We start from the raw sequence: 25,806 nt of genomic DNA, 5'->3' as shown, positions 1-25,806 counted from the left end.
TGAGGAGCCTGTGGTCCTCCTGGCATTTGTGGGACTCTCTCCAGCCTGCTGTTCTTTCCGCCTCCCATGCTCCTTCGAGGTTTTGAATGTCCTAACCTCATCTTACTTGGACAAAGCTCTTTATTCGGCCTTTTGAAAATGCAATTTTAAAAGCAACTTTAGCCCAAGAAAAACATACACCAGACAGGTTATTCTCAGGGCCTGTCCTCTACAGCACCTTCTTTATTTAGTCAACTTTAACTCGTTGCATTTGACTCTTAAAACAACTGATGCTTTACACTGGTGGGAAGATTTTTTGTTTCTGAACCCATCTGAATTTCATCTCCCTGTTTCATTCTTTGGGGATTATTAGGCATAACCATACCTGTGAAATGTGGAATACAGTACAATGGTAGCCGGAATACAGGCTCTTCCAGGGGTCTTTACTTGCACACACTCTGTACATACATCTCAAACCTCCAGTTAATTTAGGAACAAAATAGTTTGTATAAAGTGTACAACTGGGTCCACACATCTCTTAACACAAATGGTAAGAAGTGGTTGACTGCAGCTATCAAAATGTCAAATGCTGAAACAACAGTTCTACAATTTGCAGCGCCAGAATCTGGAGTCAAAATCCATTTGACGGATGACCTCAAGATTCAAATTCTGATACACAACCCCTTAAGACAACGCATGTATTCTGCCAGTCCCCCAACATCCTATTTCTTTTCACTTATAACTGTTATTTCAGTCTCTGAAGGTTCTGTATTTCCCCCCTGCACTTTTCTCTCTAAAATCATTATGCAGAAGACAACAGTCGCTCCTGCTTGGCACTCCGCTATGGTAAGGCCACACTCCTCCTATTTGGCGGGAAGCTAAAGAGAAACTGGGGCAATTCTCTTTGCTGAAATATACTGAGCCCCAAATGAATGAGCATGCAAATCAAACCAGAGTTGTTGAATGGAAGCGAAAGTGGACTTTCCCTCCCTCCACAAGCAACAACTTATAACACTGCAACTTCAAACTGTATTGAAGGTAGAGTGGCTGGGCTTCCTGCTCCCCAAACCACAGAACTGAACTTTGGGTGAGGAACCTTTGACCCCTTAGATCTTGCAGGACCCCAACGCCCATCAGCCAGAATGGCCAATGGTTCTGGATGATGGGAGCTGTAAGCCAGTGACAACTGAAAGGCCACCGCTCTGCCCTGCCCCAAGGCAGCGCCTGTTCCTTAGCAATGCTTGAATTTATAGCACTGACTTACCCAAGAGTTTAGGGCACCATCATTCAATGATTCTAGTTACAGGTAGGTAGACGTGTTGGTCTGCTGTAGTCGAAACAAAGTAAAAAAATTCCTTCCAGTAGCACCTTAGAGACCAACTAAGTTTGTTGTTGGTATGAGCTTTCATGTGCATGCAAGGTATCTGAATAAGTGTGCATGCACATGAAAGCTCCTACCAACAACAAACTTAGCTGGTCTCTAAGGTGCTACTGGAAGGAATTTTTTTATATCGTTCAATGAATTTTTCTGCAAGAGGTGGAAGCAAGGGGTAGCGCAGAGTGATTATAACACTCGCTTTAGCTATTGGTACTTTACTTTGAAATGCCAGGTAAGTAGCTTCACCATACAGTGAAGATGTGGTTATCTGATGTTTTTAAGGGAAGAGCCATTCTCTTCCTGTTGGTGCAAAAGCCAAACATGAGCTGCCAATTTGATCATCTTATAACCACAGCCCCTGCAGGCCACAAAAATCTGAGCCTGCCTCCAAACTTAGCACACTAGTTGGGCCAGGGGACCCTTTTCCTGGTTGCTTGGGAAACAGGTTCCAAACTACTGCAGGGAAAGCAGGTACTGGCTACGTTTGGATAGAAAGGAGCCTCTACGCCACACAGCCTCTCTCACCCCAACCAATTTGAGGGAGAGGAACAATATGAAAATTGGGCTGCCAGTTTTAATTAATCATCTCAGCCCTAAACTGTTTTGTCTTCACTGTGTTTTGTTTGGAACAAGCCAGCTCCATCAACCCCGTGGTGTGCTTGTTTCAAACAAGGAAAAGTGAAGACACATACTGCACTTGGAGCTGGAGCTGGAGCAGGGTCAGGTTTGTTCTTATCACAACAAGCTATGGTTTATTGTGACACCCACATGGAGACAGTGGATAGAACCACTCAGAGCTTCCTACATGGTGCTGGGAAAATGCTACTGGGGGGAAAGCAGATGGTGAAAAGCACCCAAAGCGAAAGCCCTGCCCCCCAGGCCTGTAGCATTAGAGGACTTCATATTTCTGCCACCTGGCCCAGGATGGAAGTCCAGTGACATTGCACCTGAAAAGCCACCGGTACCCAAAACGTACTACTGGCTTGTCCTCCCATCCCGATATCAGGAGTGTTGGCTGGGGGTGGGCAGCCCATGGTTCCCCAGGAGTTGCTGGACTCCCAACTCCTATTAGGGTCAACTCACATGGCCCTGCTGTGGGCAGACAGAACCATTCCTAGATTAAGCAACCACCCACAGCTGGCCCTCAAGGAGGAAGCACTTTCACACCAGAACATGCTGTCCACTACAGCCAGAGCAAACTTTTGTCAGCCAGGAATTAGAAGCAATGATAGCCAACCACTCTCCATCGGCAGGAACTGGGGCGAGGTGGAGAAAAGCTTTTGCCTGCCCTCCCAGGTAAAGGGCAGGAGGCAGAATGTCCTGGCTAAGAGGGAATTCCAGTGGCTGGGAAGCTCAAATCATCACCAAGCCCTTCTTCCAAACTTCCACCCTCTTCCCAGGGTGGGTGGGTGGGGGGGGGAGAGAGGCACACCATTGACTGCTGGTTTCATAAGTTTTACAGCATTTTTAAAGTTCAGGGTGTGCAGACCGCTACCCCTCAAAAGCAGAACGGTCTAGCACAAGGTGGAGATGGCAGTTTTTTTAAAAAAACGACAAGGTCTACTGGAGAATTCCCAGCCCCATGTTTTACAGAACCGTTACAGGAACAGGAGGGTTCTCCCTGGATAGAGTCTAGCTGTGTGGGAAACGAGGGCCCACAATACAGGGGTGAGCGCCAATGCTTTGGGCTTTTGATACAGTGGTTTGATGGGTCAGGGGAGTAACTGGCTGTGCAGAGGACACACAGCCGTTTCTACTGGAGTCTCAGCAAGAGAAGAAAGAGCCAAGCACCCCACATTATACGAGACAGCAGGCTCGGAAGAGCAACATCCCATCAGGTGCAGACAGGTGCAAGGAGACACTCTCGTTGGCGGAGATGAAGAGCACAGAGCCACGGCGGACAGCCATTTCTGAAGCGGCTGCAGTGGAGGTCCCGACAGCAGTTCCTTGTACCACCAACAGGATGCTGGCTGAGTCGATGGCTGAAATGAGGTACAGCTTGATGGAGGAAGGAATCTGCAAGAGAAAGCAGAACCCTTGCTCAGTAGAGGTGGGGCCTGGGTATTTTATCTTCCTGCCTCACTAAGTGGGAAGCGAATGAGCCGGGCGTGCGACAAATCCAGAGGCAATGGAAGATCCTGACTTCCCTCCAGCCTCCAGAGTGCCCAGCAGTGCAAGCTGGTCTCCATCTCAAGCCAAACTGAGATTTCAGCAACTGTAAAAGCAGGCAACAACAGGCATGTCTGTTTCTCGCCCACGCTAATTTCACGGGTGTCCTGTGCCACTTGTGTCTTAAAGGTAAAGGGACCCCTGACCATTAGGTCCAGTTGTGGCCGACTCTGGGGTTGTGACGCTCATCTTGCTTTACTGGCCGAGGGAGCCGGCGTCCAGCTTCCGGGTCATGTGGCCAGCATGACTAAGCTGCTTCTGGCGAATCAGAGCAGCGCACGGAAATGCCGTTTACCTTCCGGCCGGAACGGTACCTATTTATCTACTTGCACTTTGACGTGCTTTTGAATTGCTAGGTTGGCAGGAGCAGGGACCGAGCAACGGGAGCTCACCCCGTCGCGGGGATTTGAACCGCCAACCTTCTGATCAGCAAGTCCTAGGCTCTGTGGTTTAACCCACAGCGCCACCCGTGTCTTAATGTGCATTAAAAAAATATAGAGTTTCACACAAAAATCCCCATTTAAACATAAGGAGAGAGAACCACACATGCCACTCCAAGCTCCTTGGAGGAAGAATGTCATTATAAATAAAGTTGGGGCCCATGTAAGGACAGGGAGGCAACTTTGTAGAGTTTGCATTAACATGCAAAGCTACCTAATTCACACTTTTCTGAACCAACATGCAATCTGAGAGCAGGTATCCCTGGAGATATGCTGTTCTCCAAATGTGTGATGCACTTCTCCAACCCATCATTTGGGGAAAGTGTGTATCAGTGAAAATAATGCGCCAACATGCATTATATTAGAGGCAACAGTGTGCATAAATGTGTTTTACACATTTTCCATGCACACTGTTTAAAAATGAACTGCAAAGAGATCCATAAAGAGAGCAAACTGAACCTAAGATTCGGGGTGAGGGCAGAATGAGAAACCAAAGTGGACGGATCCATCTGAGCCAAGCTGCACAGGGAGCAGGTGCCTCACACCACCTCAGCACTTGAAAGGATCTTGCAGCAGGAACCCCCTGCCGTCATCAGGGCAGGGGAAGCCCCCCGAGAAGCTCACCTCTATCCTCATGACAGAGAAGTCTGGGACAGGCGGGTCGTAGAGGTAGACACAAGGGTCCAGGCGGCTCTGGACGGGGCTCAAGAGCTTGGAGCTGCCAGGGGCCGGCGTGTAGTTGAGCATTTCGCACAGCGTGAGGACGTCAATGAACTTGGGCGTCAGGCCAGCACGCACCGTGTTGTCAGAGCAGGCCATGCACTCAATGCAATCTGTGGCAAGGCAGGAAGGAAAGAGAAGCTGCCCGTCAGGAAGTGCAGAGGCTGCTGGTGGTGGCATGAGAGGCCCTCCAGAAACACCCTCCTGCCCCATCTCAAGAAACCCTCTTTTATCATCCCTTCCCTGTCATCTCAAACTAAGAGTTTCAGAGTTGGCAAGGCCCTCTGAGGCCAGCGCAGGATTCTTGCAGCTGCAGCATTGATGGTGAACCTAGTGACCTCCAGGCACCTCTGGAATACAACTCCCATCATCCCTGACCATCAGCTGTGCCAGCTGGGGCGTGATGGGAACTGGAGTCTAGCACATCTGGAGGAAGTGGCTGCCAAGGAATTCCGTTGCCGGAACCGCCATTGGGCGGTGTGGCATTTGCCCTCCTAGGTGTGTGACATCATAAGGAAAGGGTTAACTAATTGTAAAATGACTAACCAATGGGAACCCAAGGGGAGGCGTTAAAGTTAGAGTTAGGGTGGGGTTGAGAAGTCAGTCTGGAGTTAGAAGAGACAGAGAAGATAAGTCTGTGTGTTGGGCTAGTCTGATGTGAGAGTGAGAGAATTTGTTAAGAGGAGTCAGTTGAGATAATCAGTCAGAAGGTATTAGGAAGGTATAGGCCGCTAAAGTTAAGATACTGACAGGAATATTATCTGAGAAACCATAAACTTGTTAATGTTTATAAAATAAACTTGTTTATTTGGTTCACTTTTAACAACTGACAGGACTCAGTGTTTTACCCAAGAGTAACAGGTTGGTGGCAGCGGGGAAGCGAGCACAGTGGTGGCACAGGGATCAATAGACCATTAAACGTCCGGGGACCCTGTGTGATCGCCACAGGTGGCTTCCTCTCCGCTTCCACCTTTTGCTCTACTCCTGCCCTCCTGAGCAACAGAGAGCAAGTCTGCCCCATCTTCTGCAAGGCAGCCCATCAGGTCTTAAGATGCAGCTGCGCTCTACGCCGCTTGATCTTCACAGACTCAGTGCACCCAACTGTCCTTTGCGGGACTTGGCCACAAGACCTGCTTGCCACCCTGGCTGCCTCTCCTCTGAGGGCTGCTCTAGTTTTTCAAAGCGCTAATTACAATGGAGCGCCCAGACGCAAACCCCAAAGTGGGGAGCGTTAGGCTTGGGCGCCATACGTGACCCCTTCTAGGTTTCTCCCACGGCCGCAGCCCTGCTCCCCCCCCCCCACAAGTGCTCAATCCAAGTGGTTAAATCCCATAAACCTAGGAAGCTGCCTTGAGAGGAGATATGGTGGCCAAACAAACAAACAAATATAATAATAATAATAATAATAATAATAATAATAATAATAATAATAATAATAATTTATTTGTACCCCTCCCATCTGCCTGGGTTTCCCCAGCCACTCTGGGCGGCTTCCAACAAAATATTAAATTACAATAGTCCGTCAAACATTAAAAGCTTCCCTGAACAGGGCTGCCATACAATGTCTTCTGAATGTCAGGTAGTTGTTTATCTCTTTGACATCTGATGGGAGGGCGTTCTACAGGGCAGGCGCCACTACCGAGAAGGCCCTCTGCCTGGTTCCCTGTAGCTTTGCTTCTCGCAATGAGGGAACCGCCAGAAGGCCCTCGGTGCTGGACCTCAGCGTCCGGGCAGAACAATGGGGGTGGAGATGCTCCTTCAGGTATACTGGGCCGAGGCCATTTAGGGCTTTAAAGGTCAACACCAAGACTTTGAATTGTGCTCAGAAACGTACTGGGAGCCAATGTAGGTCTTTCAAGACTGGTGTTATGTGGTCTCAGCGGCCACCCCCAGTTACCAGTCTAGCTGCCGCATTCTGGATTAGTTGTAGTTTCCGGGTCACCTTCAAAGGTAGCCCCACGCAGAGCACATTGCAGTAGTCCAAGCAGGAGATAACCAGAACATGCACTACTCTGGCGAGACAATCCGTGGGCAGGTAAGGTCTCAGCCTGCGTACCAGGTGGAGCTGGTAGACAGCTGCCCTGGATACAGAATTGACCTGCGCCTCCATGGACAGCTGTGAGTCCAAAATAACTCCCAGGCTGCGCACCTGGTCCTTCAGGGGCACAGTTACCCCACTCAGGACCAGGGAGTCCTCCACACCAGCCCGCCCCGTCCCCCAAAAACAGTACTTCTGTCTTGTCAGGATTCAACCTCCAAGCCTTTTGCTTGTATGCTTGTATGCTCTTTTGCTTCTATGCCCGGAAACTCACCTCCGCAGATGTAGGCGTGGGGTTCATTGGCACCCAGGAACATGCACTCCCCAGGCTGCAGCTTCATCAGGTTCAAGAAGTAGATGGCAAAGCAGCCGATATCTCCGGGGTACTGGGAGTGGAGGCGGAGGAGGAGCTCCCCACAGCTGGCCGAAGTATCTTTCCCTGCATCTGCTGTGGGATGGAGACACATGGAGGAGTCTGGTGAGCAGCAGCTGCTGGTTGCCAAGTTTCGCCTTATAGTGGAGGCCCTAACCCCCCAGACAGGTCGCTCCCATCAGCCTCCCACAACACGGCCAACCACGATTAAGGGTGCCTGGAGTTGCAGTCCCAGAAACACCTGGAGGGCCACAACTTCCCCAGCACCCATGTCTCACACCAGACCCACCTTCCTGAGAAATCCGCTTCACCAGCATGTTAAGCTGGTCCACAAAGACCTTCTTCTCGCTCTTCATCATCCGGGTGAAGCAGATGCGCAGTGCGGCAGAGACACCCCGGGGGTCTTCGCCCACGCTGCGTTCCAACTGCTCCGCCGCCACATTCCCGATCAGGGCCCGGAATTCAGGAACGTCTGCAAGGAACCCAAAGGACACTGAGAATGGCTGCATGGAGTCTAGCCAGATTTAAGACTGTATTATGAAGCATCCTGTCTATGCTGGCTAAAGGAATGGATATCACTAAAAATTCTGAAGTTTTAGATCTTGAAGGTCATGATAACAGATATGGTTGGCATGAATATTTGTGGTACGAGGTTAAAGTACATAGAGCTTTCCTAAACCGTGTAGTAAGGAAAGTGGTTTATGAAGTATGGGGAAAATATAAAAATTTATTAGAACGAAAAACACCATGATGACTTTCCCACTGAAAGCAACATCTCCAAAAAAATTAAATATGAGAAATGACCGGGCATCTTATAAAGAATTATTAATGGAAGTAGAACATCAATTAAAATTAAAGAGGTTTGAAGATATAAGACAACTATTAACTGGTTGGTCACAAAAATAAATAAAATAAATAAATATTATTCATTCATTCATTCATTCATTCATTCCCCGCCCATCTGGCTGGGTTTCCCCAGCCACTAGAATACCATCCACTTAATGATATATTTAAGATGGATAAAAAGAAAGGCTTTTTAATGAAACATCTAAACTTGAAAAAGAACTGTTAGAAAACAAGACCAAATTGCTTTCTAAAATGTATAAAGTAATATTAGAATAGCATACAAAAGATGAACAGGTTAAATCAGTTATGATACACTGGGTGAGGGACTTTGAATATAATATACAACTTACAGCATAGGAGAAGTTATGGAACTGGGACTTGAAGTTTACAACATGTTTTACTTTGAAAGAAAATTATATGAAAATGATGTATTGTTGGTACTTAACTCCTAGTAAATTAGCTAAAATGTATAAAACAAGGTCAAATACATGCTGCAAATGTAAGGGAAAAGAAGGCACCTTTTATCATATGTGTTGGACTTGAAAAGTAGTAAAAAAAAATTGGGAGATGATATATAATGAAGTGAAAAAAATGTTTAGAATAACTTTTTCTTAAAAAAACTTGAAGCTTTCCTTTAAGGAATTCTGCTCTGGTTCGCCAGAAGCGGCTTAGTCATGCTGGCCAACATGACCCAGAAGCTGTACACCGGCTCCCTTGGCCAATAAAGCGAGATGAGTGCCGCAACCCCAGAGTCAGCCACGACTGGACCTAATGGTCAGGGGTCCCTTTAGGAGCCAAAATTACAACAGAACAGAAAAGACTATGTATGTGACTACTGCTGCCTGGTTGTTTCTAACCCAGAGATGGAAAGAAGAAGAATCCTTACCAGAGAAGAATGGCAAATTAAGCCAATATGGCAAAAATGACCAGAAGAATCAGAAATCAGGAAGACCAGGAATGGGGAAAATAAATAATTTACCTTAAAAATCATTTTAAACAATTAAAATTGTTAGTTGGATTGGAATAATAATACTTGTAGTTTAACATTGAATTATGGTTGTAATGGAGATTTAATAGATTGGGATTAATAGAGAAGATGCAGGAGGAAGTTAATTAAGGACCCACAAAGGGGAGGAGGGAAGTCCAGAGGAATCTAGGGAATTCTCTTTTTATTTTGGATGTTTGACAATTGACTGTAAATTTCAAAATTTGAAAAACTAAAAAAAAATATTAAAAAGAAAGGCTACATGGAATCTAGCCACCCTCCAGGCTGCTGCTGCTGCTCCTCCACCTCTGGCAGGTCCCTGAGGGGGCAGTTAGCAGCTTCTGCTTCCAGTTCATGTCATGTTAACCAAGCCCAACTAATTGTGTGGTCAATCTTAACTACAGCTTGCTTGAAACAAGCCGAATTCAAACTATAGTTCAAGAAGCTAACTTGATTTCAACATACTACTATTAAGCAAACCACGGTTGAGGGCTGGGCTGTAACACTAAACTGTGGTTAACCGAAACTGAAAGCAAGTGCTGCCACCTGCCTCCTCGTGGCTGTGCTAGGGGAGGGAGAGGATGGGTGAGCCTGCAGGGAGGCGATGCTTGTTTCCATCACAACACGGTTCCAAGGACACAATTCCATCCCCAGTTGGGACACCCAAGTCCCTGTATCTTGCTGGTACTTATTTCCTTCCCTTTCCCTCCCCTCCCATGCTTACTCTGGAGAAAAGACACAATCTCCTCAACAGGCCGGAAGCCACACATGCCCTCGAAGGGCGTCAGGGCGATGGCCATCTCCGGCTTGTGGTTGGCATCTGGGTAGTGCTCTGGATACTGGGCATGAAGCTTCTCTGCCAGCTCCTGGGAGGGGGGAAGAGGGAGGGAAGAGGGGGGACAGGTGTTGAGCCCCAGGCTCCAGTCTCACAGTCAGTCTGCTCAGGCAGGGGGGCGGGTGCTCTGCCATGGCTTCAGCGAGCCACAGAGCACCTGGGGAACCAGGCAACACACCCAGGGGTGGGCTAATACGCCAAGGATGGGAAGAGAAGCAGGAGGAATCTGTGCTGTGACCCCAGAAGGATCGGACATTAACCCATTAACGTGAAACTTTGGGCTGGATCCAAAAGGTTCAATTTGCCTGTTGGTGGAAGGCTCCTTGTGGAACCTCTGGACCCAACAGATGAGCACCTGCTTCCCTTGCACGCCATTCCGAACTCCGGCTTCAACCGCTGATGCTCCTTCAAGCTCCTTGTCCCTGACCTGCAAAGTCCAGAAAGCTCAGCGGGATTCCATGCCGTTTGGCACCCTGGGAAGAGGGCCTTACCTTGGTGGGGTGAGCCTGGATGGACAAGGCTGAGTTAACAGACAGCACTTTGAACAAGAAGGGCAGCTGGCCTTGGAAGGCCTCCTTGACCTTGGTGCCCAAGCAGTCGGGGTTGTCCGCGATCCATTGCCGCAAGGTCTTCTGGGGGATGCGATTATCTAGAATCACGGCGTCTCCTTTGGGGTGAGTGCCCATCCAGAGCTAGGAGGAAAAGAGAGCACACAGATGATGCACAAAACTTCTTAGCGCACATCTGGGCAACCTGTGGCCCTCCAGGTGCTGGTCTCCAATTCCCATCAGCCCCAGGCAGCACAGCCAGAAATCAGGCCTGATAGGATTCGGAGTACAGCATGTTTCTTGCACTCCGATCAGCTCCAACCACTAGCCTTGTTGGCTGGGGCTGATGGGAGTTGAGCATCTGTCAACAAAGGAAAGGTGGCACCTTGTCTCCCCATTTCGGAGCCCTGAGAAATCAGTTTCTGAGCAGAAGTTGTGACAGTTCCGCCGTGGCCACTTTAGACAGGGCTGAGAGCTCAGACTCGTGAGGTTTTTTTGCTTTTTAAAATTGAATTTACATACTACCCTATACCCAGAGGTCTCAAGGTGGTTCATAGAACAAAATCAAAATATGAAACCACAATATATTTAATCAAAATAAAAACAACCAAATAGCACCCCCCCCAAACCCCCCACATTTTAAAAGGGCATAGGATGTCAATCAAAAGGCCTGGTTAAAAAGGAATGGTTTTGCCAGGCACCTAAAGGTGTAAAATGAAGGCACCAGGCGAACTTCCCTGGGGAGAGTATTCCACAGACGGGGAGCCACTGCAGAGAAGGCCCATTCTCGTGTTGTGACCCTCTGGACTTCTCAAGGAAGTGGAACACGAAGTGGGGCCTCAGAAGACGACCTCAGGGTCCAGGTAGGTTCATATGGAGAGATGGTCCTTGAGGCATTGCTGTCCTGAGCCATTTAAGGCTTTATAGGTCAAAAGCAGCACTTTGAATTGGGCCCAGAAACTAACTGGTACCCAGTGCAGTCAGACTAGGATCGGTGTAATATGCTCAAACCATCCTGCTCCAGTGAGCAACCCGGCCGCTGAATTTTGCACTAGCAACCAAAGCAGTTTCTGTGCCAAAACTGGGCCTAAACTGAAATGGATGCAGAAAATCAGTTTCTTCCAAAAGCAACTACTCGTTCCAGAACCTTGCTCAGGAAAGGGAGATTAGCAACTGGCCAGTAGTTTGTTAGGTATTCTGAATCCAGGGAAGGTTTCATAAGGTGTGGTTTTACCACTGTCTCCTTCAAACAGGCAGGGACCACCCCCTCTCAAAAAGAGGCATTGATCACCTCCCTGGCCCAGCCAGCTGTTCCCTCCCTGCTGGTTTTTATCAGGCAAGAGGGGCAAGGGTCTAGACCGCAAGTGGTCACCCTGACTGATCCGAGCACCTTGATCCAAGTTCCCTGCCATATAACGGAATTTGGGAATGGGAGGGAGGAGGGGATGGAGCCTGGCTCCAAGGGCCCCCAGGCAGTTTGCACTCACCTCCGCATAGGGCTTGCTCGCTTCGATGTGGATCATTGGATCACTGCTTGCCAGGAGGCTGGCCACTTCACTGTCCCGGCCCAGTTTGCCCCAGGAGTAGTTCTGCACGGCGCAGGCCAAGGGAAACACTGAGCAAGCAAAAGACACAGGCACAGGTGGGAGGTCATGCACAAGGACACAATGTGGGAAGCTGCCCCCAGTCGGCCCCAAAGCTCCAACGCTGTTGTCAGGATGCTCCCTCTTAGGGTAAATGAGCCCACCTCACCCTTACCCTGCATCTTGACACAGGCCCTCACCTGCACATTTAAAGCAGGATCACCTTAAATAGTCATGAGTTCCCACAAAGGATCCTGGGAACTATAGTTTGTTAAGGATGCTGAGAGAGCCCTAGTTACCTTTTAGAGTTACAGTTCCCTCTGGTTTTCACAGTCCACCCCTCTTAATGGGGAACTGCAGCTCTGTCTCCTAAAAACCCTCAGTGCCCAAAACAAACTACAATTCCCAATATGGTTTGGTGGGATGCGGTGGCCAGAGACACTAATGGGAAGGAAAGAGATGGCTTGAAGAATTTTTCTTTTCTTTTAAAGGCCTGAAGCAGTAAAATAGATTTGCCAGGCCTTCAAAATTTACTCTTGGCCAACGGAGCCGCTGTGAAAAAGGCCCTATCTTCCTTGCAGGGTTTTAAGCAGAGGTTGGGCGATCATTGGTCAGGGGCGCCAAAATTGCGCGTCCTGGATGGCGGGGGTTAGGCTAGATCAGTGTTTCCCAACCTTTGGTCTCCAGCTGTTTATGGACTACAATTCCCATCATCCCTGACCACTAGGTCTTGCTAGCTAGGGATGATGGGAGTTGTAGTCCAAAAACAGCTAGAGGCCAAAGGTTGGGAAACACTGGGCTAGATGACGCTCGGAACCCCTTCCCACCCCCGGCAGGCGCAGGAGGGACCGGGCTTCCCCCGAGAGCGGGCACCGCTCCTGCCTGCTCGCTCCGCGGGAACGCCTCTCTCCTCCCCACCCGGAGCGGCTGGCTCCTGCTCCTGCTCGCCGCCGCTTTGTCCCGGAGCCCCTCCGTCCAACGCGGGCGGGGAGCACGAGGAGCCGCCCTCCGCCGCCCCCCGGACCCCCAAGGCGGGCAAGCAGGCGCCCTCCTTTGCCCCGGCCTCGCTCACCTCGCAGCTCCGCCATCCCCGCGACGCTGCTCGGCTTCGCTCTGCCCCGCCTCTTCCAGGCGCCGGCCGGCCGGCTGGCCGGGCACGCCGGGAAAAGTAGTCCGCCGCTCCGGATCAGGTGTCTGGGGAGGGAGAGCGAGAGCGCCCGTCAGCCTCAGCCCCGGCCAGGCTGCCGCGTCCTGGAGCTGCAAGCAGGAATTGCACCGGTGCAGCGCAGCAGCCACACAGGGGCTCCGAACAGCCCCCGAAACGCTCCGCAGCATCGCAAAACGGGCAGCTGGACTTTATTAAAGGTTTATGGTCAGATTCGGGAGTGAGCGGTTAGATTCGAACCCAGATCCGAGTCTTCTCCCGCACTCTCAACTGATCCGCGCCGAGTGGCGTGTTATAGATGAGGGGTTGGTGGTTTCCCCCCTGGAACGAGTGAAAAATAAAATCCCTCTTGTGTTCCAGGAAACGTGGCTCTTTAGCCAGGCTAGGCGCTATATTACGCACGAGTTGCCGGAAATGTATTAATGCAATTAATTAATCAAGCTCTTCCAACATTTAGGTCTGGCAAGTATTAAGCCGTTCCGCAAGCCTTTTCTCAGAAGTAAACCCTGCTGCAGCTGGAATAGTCGGTACAGCAGAAGACTCTTACTCTTAATAGGCTCATTTCACAAAAGATTCCTGCATTGCTGGGGTTGGACTAGATGACCCTCGTGGTCCCTTCCAGTTCTACAATTATATCATTTTATGCCTTGAGTGGGACTTGGGCCCAGGAGGGGCCAACAGTTCCTGCAGGGCAGTTGCAGGCTATGCTTGTTGCCCCCCCCCCCCCGCCCCATCCCATTCCTCCTGTTCTTCCACAGCTGAATCACTTCCTATGAAACATCTCGAAGCAACACCACAATGGAAAGCATAGAGAACAATCACATATATAATGACTGTTCGAACGACAACATATACAGAAACAGTTTCAAATCTAATACAAATATTGACCAGGACAAAAATCTCAATTTAGAACTAGGCTTGTTGGAAGAAGGCGGTGATCAGTGGTTTCAGTTTCAAAGTACTGGTTTTCGCCAGTAAAACCCCAAATTGGGTGCACAGACCTCCAGCATCTGGGACTTGTTTTGCTTTAATGAGGATACTGGAGTCCATCACACTTGCATTCAGCTGCTGCAAAGTCAGGTACTAAATGGTGAATCTAGGAGGGGAGCCGATTAGCTGCTGCAGGTATCCCACATGCAGTGCAATGGGATGGCCCACACATATTCAAATGCAAATCTGTTAGTTTTATTCTTATTTATTATATTTCCTATTTTTATATCCCACTTTTCCAGCAGGGAGCTTGAGACAATGTAGATGGATCCTTTTTTCCTCCACAACAGCTCTGTGAGGTGCATCTACAACAGGCATCCCCAAACTTGGTGCGCCAGATGTTTTGGGACCACAACTCCCATCATCGCTAGCTAACAGGACCACTGGTCAGGGATGATGGGAATTGTAGTCCCAAAAAACATCTGGAGGGCCAAGTTTGGGGTGCCTGATCTACATCTAAGACTAAACCTGCCATCCTAACCCTGGGGGTACATCCCATGGAATTGCATAGGACTTCCTTCTGAATAGATGTGGCTAAAACTGCCCTGCAGGTTACTACAAATCAGAGATTGTAGCAGCCTATATTCTTAAATTAGGTGGTTAGAATATTGCAGCATATATTTGTAGATTTCTGTGAGTTGCCTTGTGTAGTTTTTAAGAAAGGCTGCTAAAGCACTTGATGACGAATATGATGACGCACAACAACCCTTGTTGCTGCTATTGACAGGGAGGGTGAAGTCAAAAACACTTTGGGGCCTACTGCAAACTGTTCAGCAACCTGCAAGCTGACCTTGGTTCCTCTTTTCTTGCTCACCCTTCCCCCAAAAGGCCTTGGGGATCTGAAGGAGCGTCTCCTTGTGGGTGAGCCTGCCTGTGTATGCTAAGGTTGCCTGGAAGGGCTCTGGCCCACCTTTGGGGGTTCTGCAGGCGACCACAGGGGACAGGGCCTTTTCTGTGGTGGTGCCCTGATTTTCATGTTCATCACTGTTATTAATTAAAGTCCAAGGAATAGCCTCAAGCAAGCTTGCCTGGCCCCTTCTTTAATACCTTTAAGGCATAAAGTAAAGAAACTACTCAGAGGAGATGGGGGAGATATAAATGTAATTCAATTCATATACAGTAGTGTGTTGCTGTTAGTATTTTGGCTGCCATTCTACATTCACGCTTACCGAGTTAAACAGACTGCTGCGCACTACGCGGCACACTACGGTACCTGGAGCGCTCTCTCCGCTCAGTGCGCATGCCCGGAAGTCAACTTCCCCTTCATCTTGAGATCTATTTCTCCTCCATCTCCGGAGCGACAGAGCGAGAGCGCGAACAAGTGCGCGTCCTGTATTTGCGCATGCGCCCTTTCCTCTGCGGCTCGATGAGGTCACAAAGGCGAGAGAGAGAAAAAGGCGTCTTTGTCACGTGGCGAAGGAGTGCGCCTGCGTCTTGCGGGTCGTTCTGCGCAGGCGCGCGAGGGGAAGAGGCGGAGGAGGAGCGGGGAGGAGACCCCTGGTCCCGGAAGTGTGCCGTTTCCAGGGAGCGGACCGGGTTGAGAACCGGTGCGGCGGAGCTGAGTCTCGGAGAGCGGCGGCGGCGGCGGCAGCAGCCATGTCGGCCTTCGACACCAACCCCTTCGCCGACCCCGTCGACGTCAACCCCTTCCAGGTGAGCGGGGGGTGTGTGTGTGAAGGGAACACCTGTGGCCGCGGAGGGCGGGGGGGGCATAGGCCACGCCCCTCGGCTCTGGCCCCCTCGACTGCAAAAGAGCCCCGGGGTAGGGGCCGGGTGGAGGGGTCTCCGTGGGAGCAGGAGGGCGGCAAACCCCCTTCCCGCTCCTTGTGGCCCCCGAGGTGGCAGGGCCTGGAGCGAGCCGGGCTTAAGTAAGCTCGCTCCGTGTAGTCTCCTAGCCACGTTGGGGGATCTTGGCCCTCGAACCAAGAAGCCCTGTTTCTCAATCACCCCTTATGGCAGGCATCCCCAACCTGCGGCCCTCCAGATGTCTTGGCCTACAACTCCCATGATCCCTAGCTAGCAGGACCAGTGGTCAGGCATGATGGGAATTGTAGTCCAAAACATCTGGAGGGCTGACTTTGAGGAAGCCTGGGTTAGGGGTTAGGCTGGGTCAGATGGACAACGACTGGGAAGATCTGAGTTTTGGGATTTGAGCTCCTTGGAGGAAGACTGGAATGAAAATGCAATGAATGAGGGAATTGATAAATAAAATAAAAGCGGTCACGTGTTTCTTCACTGCCCAGTGCAGTGTTCCCCAACCTTGGCCCTCCAGCTGTTTTTGAACTACAATTCCCATCATCCCTGACCACTGGTCTTGCTAGCTAGGGACGATGGGAGTTGTAGTCCAAAAACAGCTGGAGGCCCAAGGTTGGGAAACACTGGCCCAGTGAACATAACAAGCCCTCCAGAAGCAGGTGTTGTATCACAGTGAACTGCAGGAATGGGAAAGGGAAGTTATGGATTTAAGCCCAAGGTAAATTACAGGGGGGATTTCCAGTCTGGCCTCAGACAAGATTTGGGGCTTCTTCAGTTATGAATGGATGTAGCCTGTAACCTTAATTCTAATGGAAAATCAAGCCCTGTGCTTTTAAGATTACCCATCTCATAGTCTGTTGCTTCTTAATACACAGGATCATCTGAGGATGGGATGGGGGCATGTCCATCCTTAAACACAAATTTTGTCTTGGCAAACAGGTTTTTCCTTTGAGAACCAAGTGGCAGGGAGGCAGAACTGTATCTTCATTGTTGAGGAAAAGGAGTGTTTGCTTACTGACACTTTTGGGGAGCTGTAATTTTTGTAGCAATTTTCTTAATTCGTTGACTTGTACCAGGCAAACTTTTGTAGCAAAAGTTTGTAGCAATTTTCTTAATTCGTTGACTTGTACCAGGCAGAGCTTGCTGCTGCTCCATTTCTGCTTGCTGCTCCTTCTCATGACAGAATCATGAGCAATGCTCTGTAGTGGTGTTGCAGTTTCCTTTCCTGAGCTGCTCTGTCAAGAACACACACCAGGTTTTTGATACTACACTGCATTATCTCTTGAAAGGGGCAGAGTTGCATGTGTCCATACTGTTAACAGTTCTACTGATAAGTACACTTTTTAAACTTTAGATTATAAGCCTGTAGGTAGGAATTTCTAGGTTTGAATTCATGCCCAGTGCCCAGTATCCTTTAGGCACTTTTACAATTATTATATGACAACTTAACCATTCATCATGTACAGTGCATAGTGTGCTTTAGGCACTTAAGCAAATAATAAATGACAACTTACCAACACGTCTATTGCAAATGCCAGCTGCTTCTGTCAAGCAGGGGTGAAGAACCTGTTGCCCTCACTAAATTGGTGGACTCCCACATGCCTCAGCCAGTATGGCCAGTGATCAGTATCAATGAAAGTTGTCTGGCAACATCTGGAGACTGCCAGATTGGCTACCTGTTGCAGAGCTGTCTGGCTGCCAGGCATCCAGCTTCATTGATCTGAACACCTCTTTGTGTGATGGGGTGAATTTGAGTGCTAATTCTACTGTTGCTGTGGGAAATCGTAATCCTTTTGGCTTTTTTATAACAGCTTCGACTCTTCTTCAGTTTCTCCAGTATTGCTTTTCCTGTTAGCACATCACTGTCATATTGCTACTTTGCTTTGACTCTGCCCTCCTACATCTGATGCTTCTCAGGTGTACATGAGATGGGTGGAATGAGAACATTACTGCCCACTATGAAAGCTCATAATGTAGTTCTGATTCTTTTAGGACACTGAGTTTGCAGTCCTAAACATATTTGCTAGGTAGTCAGTCCTATGAATACAGTGGGACTGACTTCTGATTGAAGACACATAGGACTGCACAGAGAAGCTGGACTGCTCTCCTCTCTGTATGTGGTCAATTCAATCTGATGTGCCTGGGTTTAAAGGAGCATAATTAATGGCTTAAATTGGTTCTTCAGGGTTAAGCTGCAGAACATTCTTTTGATTACTGAGTTCCTTTTTTGAATCCATCTTTATCAACATTTATGACTTTAAGCATGTCTTAAGAATCATTAATGAAAATGCATACACATGCAGAACAGATTATATATTTTACAACCTTTTGGGTGTTTACTTGGAAATAAGGCCAACTAAATTCAGTGGTAATTTCAAGGAATTGTGCATTGGATTGCACTCTGTAAACCTCCAGAGCTTAGATTCCCAGCCTGCATAGCCAATCGGAGTTGTAGTCTAGCAATAGAGTGCAGTAGGTTCCCTGCTCCTACTTCAATATAGCGAGAGCCTGTGGTGAGGAAAAGGCCCTATGCCTGACACACTTTAAGCTCAGCCCTACAGCGTGGTGAGGCAGCACATAGTAAATGCAGGTGCCATGACTTTCCTTTTTTGAAGGCCTGATCTTACATGTGAAATTAGCCTTGTGATATGGCTTGTATACACACTTTCACACAAGTTGTTTGTATGAGTTGTAGTGAGAACCCCTGGAACTAAGGGTGTGTGGGTGTGCTTCTGACAAAGAGCTTCCTGTGTGGAGTAGCCCCTGTGTGGTTGTGTCTTCAAGAAGTTTCTGCACTGCTGAAGGCATGTATTAATCTGGCCTAATAAATGCCTCCAAGTTAGCAAGTCAGACATGCTTGCCAGGAAAGGGCTTTTTCTTTGCCGGCAAGGATCCTCAGTTGTTGAAGCCCCCAAGTGGGAAGGGCTGGGCCTCTGGGATGAAGCAGTTGTTGCAATTGTGTCAGGTGACACTGGTGCAAAACAACCTTGTATTGAATAAGCTGGTTTTATAGCCAGTGTGGCAAATCTGTGGTTCTCCAGGTGTTCTGGACTCCCAACTCCCACCAGTCACAGCCAGCATGGCCAAACGGTCAGGGATGATGGGAGTTGCAATCTAGCATGCTTGGACATCAGCAGGTCCCCCATTCCTGCTCAAGTGATGCATTCTCCCCCGGCACTACAGTGTTTTTTTTTTCCTTATCAAACCGTTGGGTTCAGAGGTAAATATACGAAACTCATGGGCACTGTCCTCTCTTTTCAGCTTTCAGGGGAATGAATCTCCCTAGGAGCTTTTCTGTTCCCAGAGTGTCACTCATATTTTACTAAACAACATTGGCAGTGCTGGCCATCTCTGAAACATGCCTTTGTTTATCAAGGGAGTTGGCAGATGGCTCCCGATCCAGCATTTTAATCTTGGAGACCTGGGTGTGGGTGTGCAGATCAAGCTATTCAGGTAGCTGCAGTTCTGAACTCCCATGTGAGAACCAAGGTTGCTTTGTGGCAATCAGCTGTTGAAGCCTTCCAGTTTAAAGGGCCGGCAAACTGCAACAAAGCTAACAATAGCATAGAGACCTTTCCTGTTCTAGTTACTAAAAGGTGTTTTTCAACATTCTTTTCCTTGGACTGTGTATGGTATTGAGCCTTTTATACTTAAGTTGTGTATGTGCTTTCTAAGGCTGTAATTTTTAATTGATTAAAAATTTAGTAAAAAGGCAATTGATCAACATATTTTCAATTTCAAACAGTATTTAGTACTGTATTTTTGTTTAAAGTAAAAACCACATATAGGAGGCAAAGTTTTGGAAGAGGCACTTCCCATTTCAGTCCCTCTTCCAGGATGGTACCTGCATTCACCACAGAAAACAAAGACTGTATGTGTTTTTCCTCTTCAAAATATGGACACTTGCACAGATTTTATCCAATTAAATTGCATAGATACTGAGCTAGCACTGATCTAATGAAACATGTTTATTTGCCTTTCTCTCCTTCGATCAATACTCCCCCCCATCAAGTCCCCCTTTTTTTCTTCTGTAGTTGTATCTGTTTTCATTATAAATATTTGCCACTTTAAAAAGAAAGGGAAAAAATGAATGTTGATCATCACCATGTGACAACCCTGGCGTCTTTTCTTTTTCTTTATTTACACATAAATCTGAGAACAAATGAAAATTATGCAAAAAAAAAAACAAAAAAAAACAAAAACCAAAGATGGTGGGGCAAGGGGATAAAATGATAAAAATAAAAGAGTTGGGATGGTTTTTCCATAGTACCACCTATGATCTGAGCAGTCTGGAGGTGGTGAGTGATGCCCTGGTTTAACTGTGTGTCTCTGTGAAGGTGGACCAGGTGTCCTGGTCTGGGTGCTGTTGTTTTACATAGCACTACTTTGTGTGTGAAAACAGCTGATAGGCTTTTCTACCCAGGAGTCGTCCATGGTACTGCGCTTCCTTTTGATTCTACTTTTTGAGAACAAGTCATTCTGCCACGGGGGCAACTCACAGGAAGCATTCAAGGGACAGCATCTGCCTTCCCATAATGGTGCTTAGGAGATTTTCCCAACCCTAAATTTCCAGAAAGGGGTCACCGCTAGAAAGCTTCCTTTTGCTCTGTTTCTTGGTACAGTGGTACCTCAGAATGTGAATGGAATCCGTTCCGGAGCCCTGTTCGCATCCTGAACATAACATAAGATGCGACAGCACGTCTGTGCGTGCCGCATTTCGCCGCACATGAGCGTGACGTCATTTTGACTGCCTGCGCATGCGTGAGCAGCGGAACCCGGAAGTAATGCGCTCCATTACTTCCGGGTCGCCGTGGAGCGCAACCCGAACGCGCTCAACCTGAAGCGTATTTATCCCGAGGTATGACTGTATTTCATTGGATCAGCTCTTCTTCCTTTCCTGTAATTGCTATCAATGAAGAATAAATCTGAACTCAAATGAAACCCATGTTTTCATGTTATCTTGGAATTAGATCCTTTTTAAAGTCTAGCAGTGAGTCTTGCACAGGCTTCCTCAACCTCAGCCCTCCAGATGTTTTTGGCCTACAACTCCCATGATTCCTAGCTAGCAGGACCAGTGGTCAAGGATAATGGGAATTGTAGTCTCAAAACATCTGGAGGGCTGAGGTTGAGGAAGCCCGGTCTTGCATAATGAAATTGGAAGCTTCTGTAGTAACCCACTTATTGCTTTTAACAGACGCATTGTTACTTCACTTTCCTGAAGGTGGTTATGTTAGCCTCTTGCAGGGAAGACAGCAAAAGGTCTAGTGATGCCTTAAAGACTAACAATAGTCTACAATGTTCCAGGGACATTGATTTCCCTTTGCTTCTGCTTTGATGCCATTGTTTTTCTCCCCCTCCAAAAAGCAAATCATTTGTCATTTAGCTTAGAGAAACATAATCAAAAGATTTTGTTAAACAAAAACCTGTTTTTGAATACTCTGTAGTAGCTAATTGACTGAATTGGCCTTAAATTGAGCTGTTTACTCCCCATCTTTTTTTTACTCCCGTAGACTAGCCATCTGGAGTCAACTTTTTGAGTCCTGAGGATTCATCTCCACTATCTAGCCAGCCTGCCTCTGTCTCCTATTCTTGCATGTTGGCATCTAAGAGACTCCCATCACATTAAGCTAAAACCTGCTATGGCTTATGAGCTGTGATTTTGGGCTTCCCTACCTTGATTGTGATAGACCAAGTGCAAATCATTTTAGTGAGCAGAAGGCACTGTAGTCTTTTCCTGATTTTGTTTCTGCAGCGGGGGGGGGGGAATACAGGTGTACGGTTTGCTTAAGGGTGAGCTAGATCAGTGTCTGTGCATGTCTACCTTCTTAAATTAAACCTGCCTTCTCACATCTCTTGTACTTCTTGCAAATTCTAAAGAATAATTTATATCTAGCGTGAAAACCATTCTATGATCCCTGCTCCTGATTTCCAGATATGTCTCTGCTCTGTGTCTATAATCTTTAAACTGGCATAACTTCGCAGGGAGATCTTGTGACTTTTAAATGGATACTTCCTTGTATTTTGCTTCACTTTTATGAGCTAAAAGTCTAGATCAAGACAAGTAGTGTGCTCACAACAGCTTCACAAGAACACAGTTATCCAGAGGGAAGATATCACTAGAAGTAGGAAGAATTGGGGTGGGGAGATTTCTAAATGCAAGCAAGAGGCCGTATTTTAGTGGTTATGTGCATTATATATGGAAGATGCAGGTTAAATTCACTTGGTGTAGGTGGGCAAGTCCTCAGTCTGAGGCCTTCGGTGGCCCCTGCAAGTCAGGTTGGAGAAGACTGAGTTGGGGGAACCAGTGGCCTGAGTTTGAAAAAAGCAGCTTCTTATGTTGCAGCTAGGCAAGATTTGGAAAGCTAAACTGCTGGTGACACCAGTGACACTGCAACATGCCTCCAAAGCAGAATAGACTTGAAGTTTTGCAACAGGAAATAAACCATCCATTTTGCTCACAGCCAGAGCTTTGAACGTCTTTCTTCGTCTTCTTCCCATCAAGCTCTGAAGCCAAAGTCTCCCCTCTGCCTGGTGTTGTGCTCTGGCATCGGTGCAGCTTGATCACTCAAAAATATTTGTAACTGCTTCAGCTTGAAATTAACCAGTTGTCAGGCTTTTTTTGAGTGGGGGGACAGGGACTCAGGAGTGCCACCTAGCAACCAAGTTGAGATTTCCAGTCAAGTGGTTTGCAAATGTTATCTCAGCAGGAGAGCTGAAGGCAGCTTCTGTTCCCTTTCAGGAAGGCTTTTGATGTGCTGAGAAGAGGAAACCTTTCCATTGTTGTACAGTTGTCATAAGTAAGCAAACTGGGAAGTAGCTCTTTCACACACTTGCAGGAGGGGAGATCTGGTTGATTTTATCCCCCCCCCCCCTCCAGTCTTTTGCTAAGACATGCTGTGGTTTGCAAACAAGCAGTAAGGGTAAAGGGACCCCTGACCATTAGGTCCAGTCGTGACTGACTCTGGGGTTGCGGCGCTCATCTCGCTTTACTGACCGAGGGAGCTGTCATACAGCTTCCGGGTCATGTGGCCAGCATGACTAAGCCGCTTCTGACGAACCACAGCAGCACACGGAAATGCCATTTACCTTCCCGCCGGAGCGGTACCTATTTATCTACTTGTACTTTGATGTGCTTTCGAACTGCTAGGTGGGCAGGAGCAGGGATCAAGCAACGGGAGCTCACCCCAGGGGATTTGTTTTTTTTTTTTTAAATATTTTTATTAATTTTACAAAATAAAAAGGAACAAAGAATAAAATACAAAAGTTTCATAAATCATATTTCTTTTACAAAATCTTTTGGACTTCCCCACATCTTCCCGAATCTGCATTATTTATAATACCAATTTCAGCATTTTGTTATCTTATTTCATCGCTTATTGTATCTTTCATTTTGTCATGTTACCCATTTCAATATATTTATAACCCAATGTTCATAATACAAAGTCTTCAGCTATTTATTATCTTATTTCATTACTTATTGTATCTTTCAATTCATTATTGTATCTTTCAATTTCAAGTTACCAAAATCAAAGTTATTGTGACCATGATCTTATATATTGTGATTAAAACGCAATGCAATAAAGATTTTTCTTAATTTCACCTCTCTTTTCTTGTGCCTTAATTTTGATTTCACCTAATTACCATTGCTGGGGCTAATATTTCCTAAAAAGTGCATTTTCTTAACATTCATACAGCTTATAATATTTTTGTAAATAGTCCTTAAATTTTTTCCAGTCCTCTTCCATTTTTTCTTCTCCCAAGTCTCAGATTCTGCCAGTCATTTCCGCCAGTTCCATATAGTCCATCAACTGCGTCTGCCATTCCTCCAGTGTGGGTAAATCTTGTGTCTTCCAACACTTTGCGATGAGGATTCTTGCTGCTGTTGTAGCATACATAAAAAAAGTTCTATCCTTCTTTAACACATTCTGGTCCACAATGCCCAGAAGGAAGGCCTCCGGTTTCTTAGGCAAGGTATATCTAAATACCTTTTTTAATTCATTATAGATCATTTCCCAAAAGGCCTTCACTTTCGGACATGTCCACCAGAGATGAAAGAACGTCCCTTCCGCCTCTTTACACTTCCAGCATTTATTATCAGACAGGTGATATATCTTAGCAAGCTTGACTGGGGTCATGTACCACCGGTATATCATTTTCATAATATTTTCTTTCAGGGCAGTACAAGCCGTGAATTTCAATCCGGTGGTCCATAACCTTTCCCAGTCCTCAAACATAATGTTATGTCCAATATCCTGTGCCCACTTTATCATGGCGGATTTGACTGTCTCATCCTGTGTATTCCATTTAAGCAGCAAGTTATACATTCTTGAAAGTAATTTGTCTTTAGGTTCTAACAATTCTATCTCTAATTTCGATTTTTCCACCTGGAACCCAACCTTTTTGTCTGTTTTGAAAATTTCCCGAATTTGGGCATAATGCAACCAGTCTCGCACCTTACTTTTTACATTTTCAAAACTCTGCAGCTTCCAATTGTCACCATCTTTTTCTGTTAATTCCCAATATTTTGGCCAGTAGGCCTCCATGTTAAGTCTCTTGCGTGCCTTGGCCTCTGCCGGTGAAAGCCACCTCGGTGTTTTACTCTCCAATAAGTCTTTATATTTTGTCCAGACCATAAAGATTGCTCTTCTAACAATATGGTTTTTAAACATTTTATGAACTTTAACCTTGTCATACCACAAATACGCATGCCACCCAAAAGCGTTATCAAACCCTTCCAGATCTAGGACATCGGTGTTCTCTAACAAAAACCAATCTTTCAACCAGCAGAAGGCTGCAGATTCATAATATAACCTCGTCTGGCAGGGCAAATCCCCCCCTTTCTTTCGCATCTGTTAGTATTTTAAACTTAATTCGGGGCTTTTTGCCCTGCCAAACAAACTTAGAAATATCCCTCTGCCACTTTCCGAAGCATACCACTTTGTCCACAATCTGCAGGGTCTGAAACAAAAATAGCATTTTCGGCAAAACATTCATCTTTATGGCTGCTATTCGGCCTAACAAGGAAAGTTTTAGTCTTGTCCAAGTTTCCAAATCCCTTTTGATTTCTGACCAACATTTCTCATAGTTGTCCTTAAACAAATTCAAGTTTTTAGAAGTCAAGAACACCCCTAAATATTTTACCTTTTTAACCACATTTAATCCTGTCTCTTTCAAAAACTCATCTGTTTCTGTAGACGTTAGGTTCTTAGCTAAAACCTTAGTCTTTTGCTTGTTCAACTTAAATCCCGCCACCCGACCATAATCAGATATTAAATCCAAAACTCTTTTTGTGCTAGAAACTGGCTCCTGTAATGTTAGTACCAAATCATCTGCAAATGCTTTCAATTTATATTGTTTCACTCCGACCTCAATGCCCCGAACTGACCGGTCCCTTCTAATCATATTCAAAAGCACCTCCAGGACCGAGATAAACAATAATGGGGATAGAGGGCACCCTTGTCGTGTCCCTTTTTCAATATTGAATTCCTCCGTCACCACATTGTTTACTATCAATTTAGCTTTTTGGTCTGAATATATTGCTTCTATACCATTTTCAAACCCCCGTCCCACTCCCATCCCTTCCAAATTTTTCTTCATGAACATCCAAGAAATGTTGTCAAAGGCTTTCTCCGCATCAATAAAAATTAACGCTGCTCTAGTGTTAATATTTGTTTGTAAGAGTTCCAAGATGTCAATAATGTTTCTCGTATTGTCAAACAAATGCCTACCCGGGAGAAAGCCTGCTTGGTCCTTGTGAATCACTTCATTCAATACCTTTTTAAATCTATTTGCCAAAATGTCTGCAAAAATTTTGTAATCCACATTTAGGAGTGAGATGGGACGGTAGTTCTTAAGTTGAGTCTTTTCAGTTTCTGTTTTAGGAATCAATGTGATGAAAGCTTCTTTCCACGTTTCTGGTGCCTTCTTACCCTCCATAATCTGGTTACATACCTCCATCAGGGGTTGTATCAAATAGTCCTTCAAAACCTTATAATATTTGGA

At 46.8% G+C, this 25,806-nt stretch overlaps 2 protein-coding genes across 4 annotated transcripts in view; one reads left to right on the top strand and one right to left on the bottom strand.

Annotated features, from left to right (window-relative positions):
- Positions 1-188: 188 nt before the first annotated feature.
- Positions 189-15,387, bottom strand: MPI (mannose phosphate isomerase). 2 transcript variants are annotated; one of them, XM_081876369.1, is made up of 9 exons: positions 15,263-15,387; positions 12,967-13,088; positions 11,799-11,926; positions 10,255-10,455; positions 9,653-9,794; positions 7,387-7,569; positions 6,999-7,172; positions 4,591-4,799; positions 189-3,373 (listed from the first exon to the last, which is right to left on the bottom strand). In XM_081876369.1, exons 1-9 carry the CDS (start codon positions 15,289-15,291, stop codon positions 3,155-3,157), a joined length of 1,407 nt encoding a protein of 468 aa, XP_081732495.1. In that variant the 5' UTR covers positions 15,292-15,387; the 3' UTR covers positions 189-3,154. The 2 variants fall into 2 exon arrangements, with proteins under 2 accessions (XP_081732495.1, XP_081732496.1); XM_081876370.1 differs by having other exon boundaries at positions 15,219-15,384.
- A 130-nt stretch (positions 15,388-15,517) lies between these two features.
- Positions 15,518-25,806, top strand: part of SCAMP2 (secretory carrier membrane protein 2) — a 32,655-nt gene continuing 22,366 nt past the window's right edge. For both annotated transcript variants that reach the window (XM_081876417.1, XM_081876416.1), the window contains exon 1: positions 15,518-15,702. In XM_081876417.1, coding sequence (XP_081732543.1) covers positions 15,646-15,702 — 57 coding nt within the window. In that variant the 5' untranslated portion in view covers positions 15,518-15,645. The remainder of the gene's footprint in view (positions 15,703-25,806) is intronic.

The sequence above is a fragment of the Podarcis erhardii genome (assembly GCF_964252035.2).
Source record: "Podarcis erhardii genome assembly, chromosome: 9".
Classification (NCBI taxonomy): domain Eukaryota; kingdom Metazoa; phylum Chordata; class Lepidosauria; order Squamata; family Lacertidae; genus Podarcis; species Podarcis erhardii.
This window is presented reverse-complemented; position numbering and strand designations above follow the sequence as displayed.

What these genes read in the sequence shown, in the direction of transcription:
- MPI (XM_081876369.1), bottom strand. Translation starts at nt 15,291, where the DNA reads ATGCGCACTGAGCGGAGAGAGCGCTCCAG. An exon ending in TCCAGGCTCACCCCACCAAG is followed by an intron (nt 9,795 to 10,254) that starts GTAAGGCCCTCT and finishes CCCCCCTCCCAG; the next exon opens with GAGCTGGCAGAGAAGCTTCA. An exon ending in GATTGTGTCTTTTCTCCAGA is followed by an intron (nt 7,570 to 9,652) that starts GTAAGCATGGGA and finishes GGTTCCTTGCAG; the next exon opens with ACGTTCCTGAATTCCGGGCC.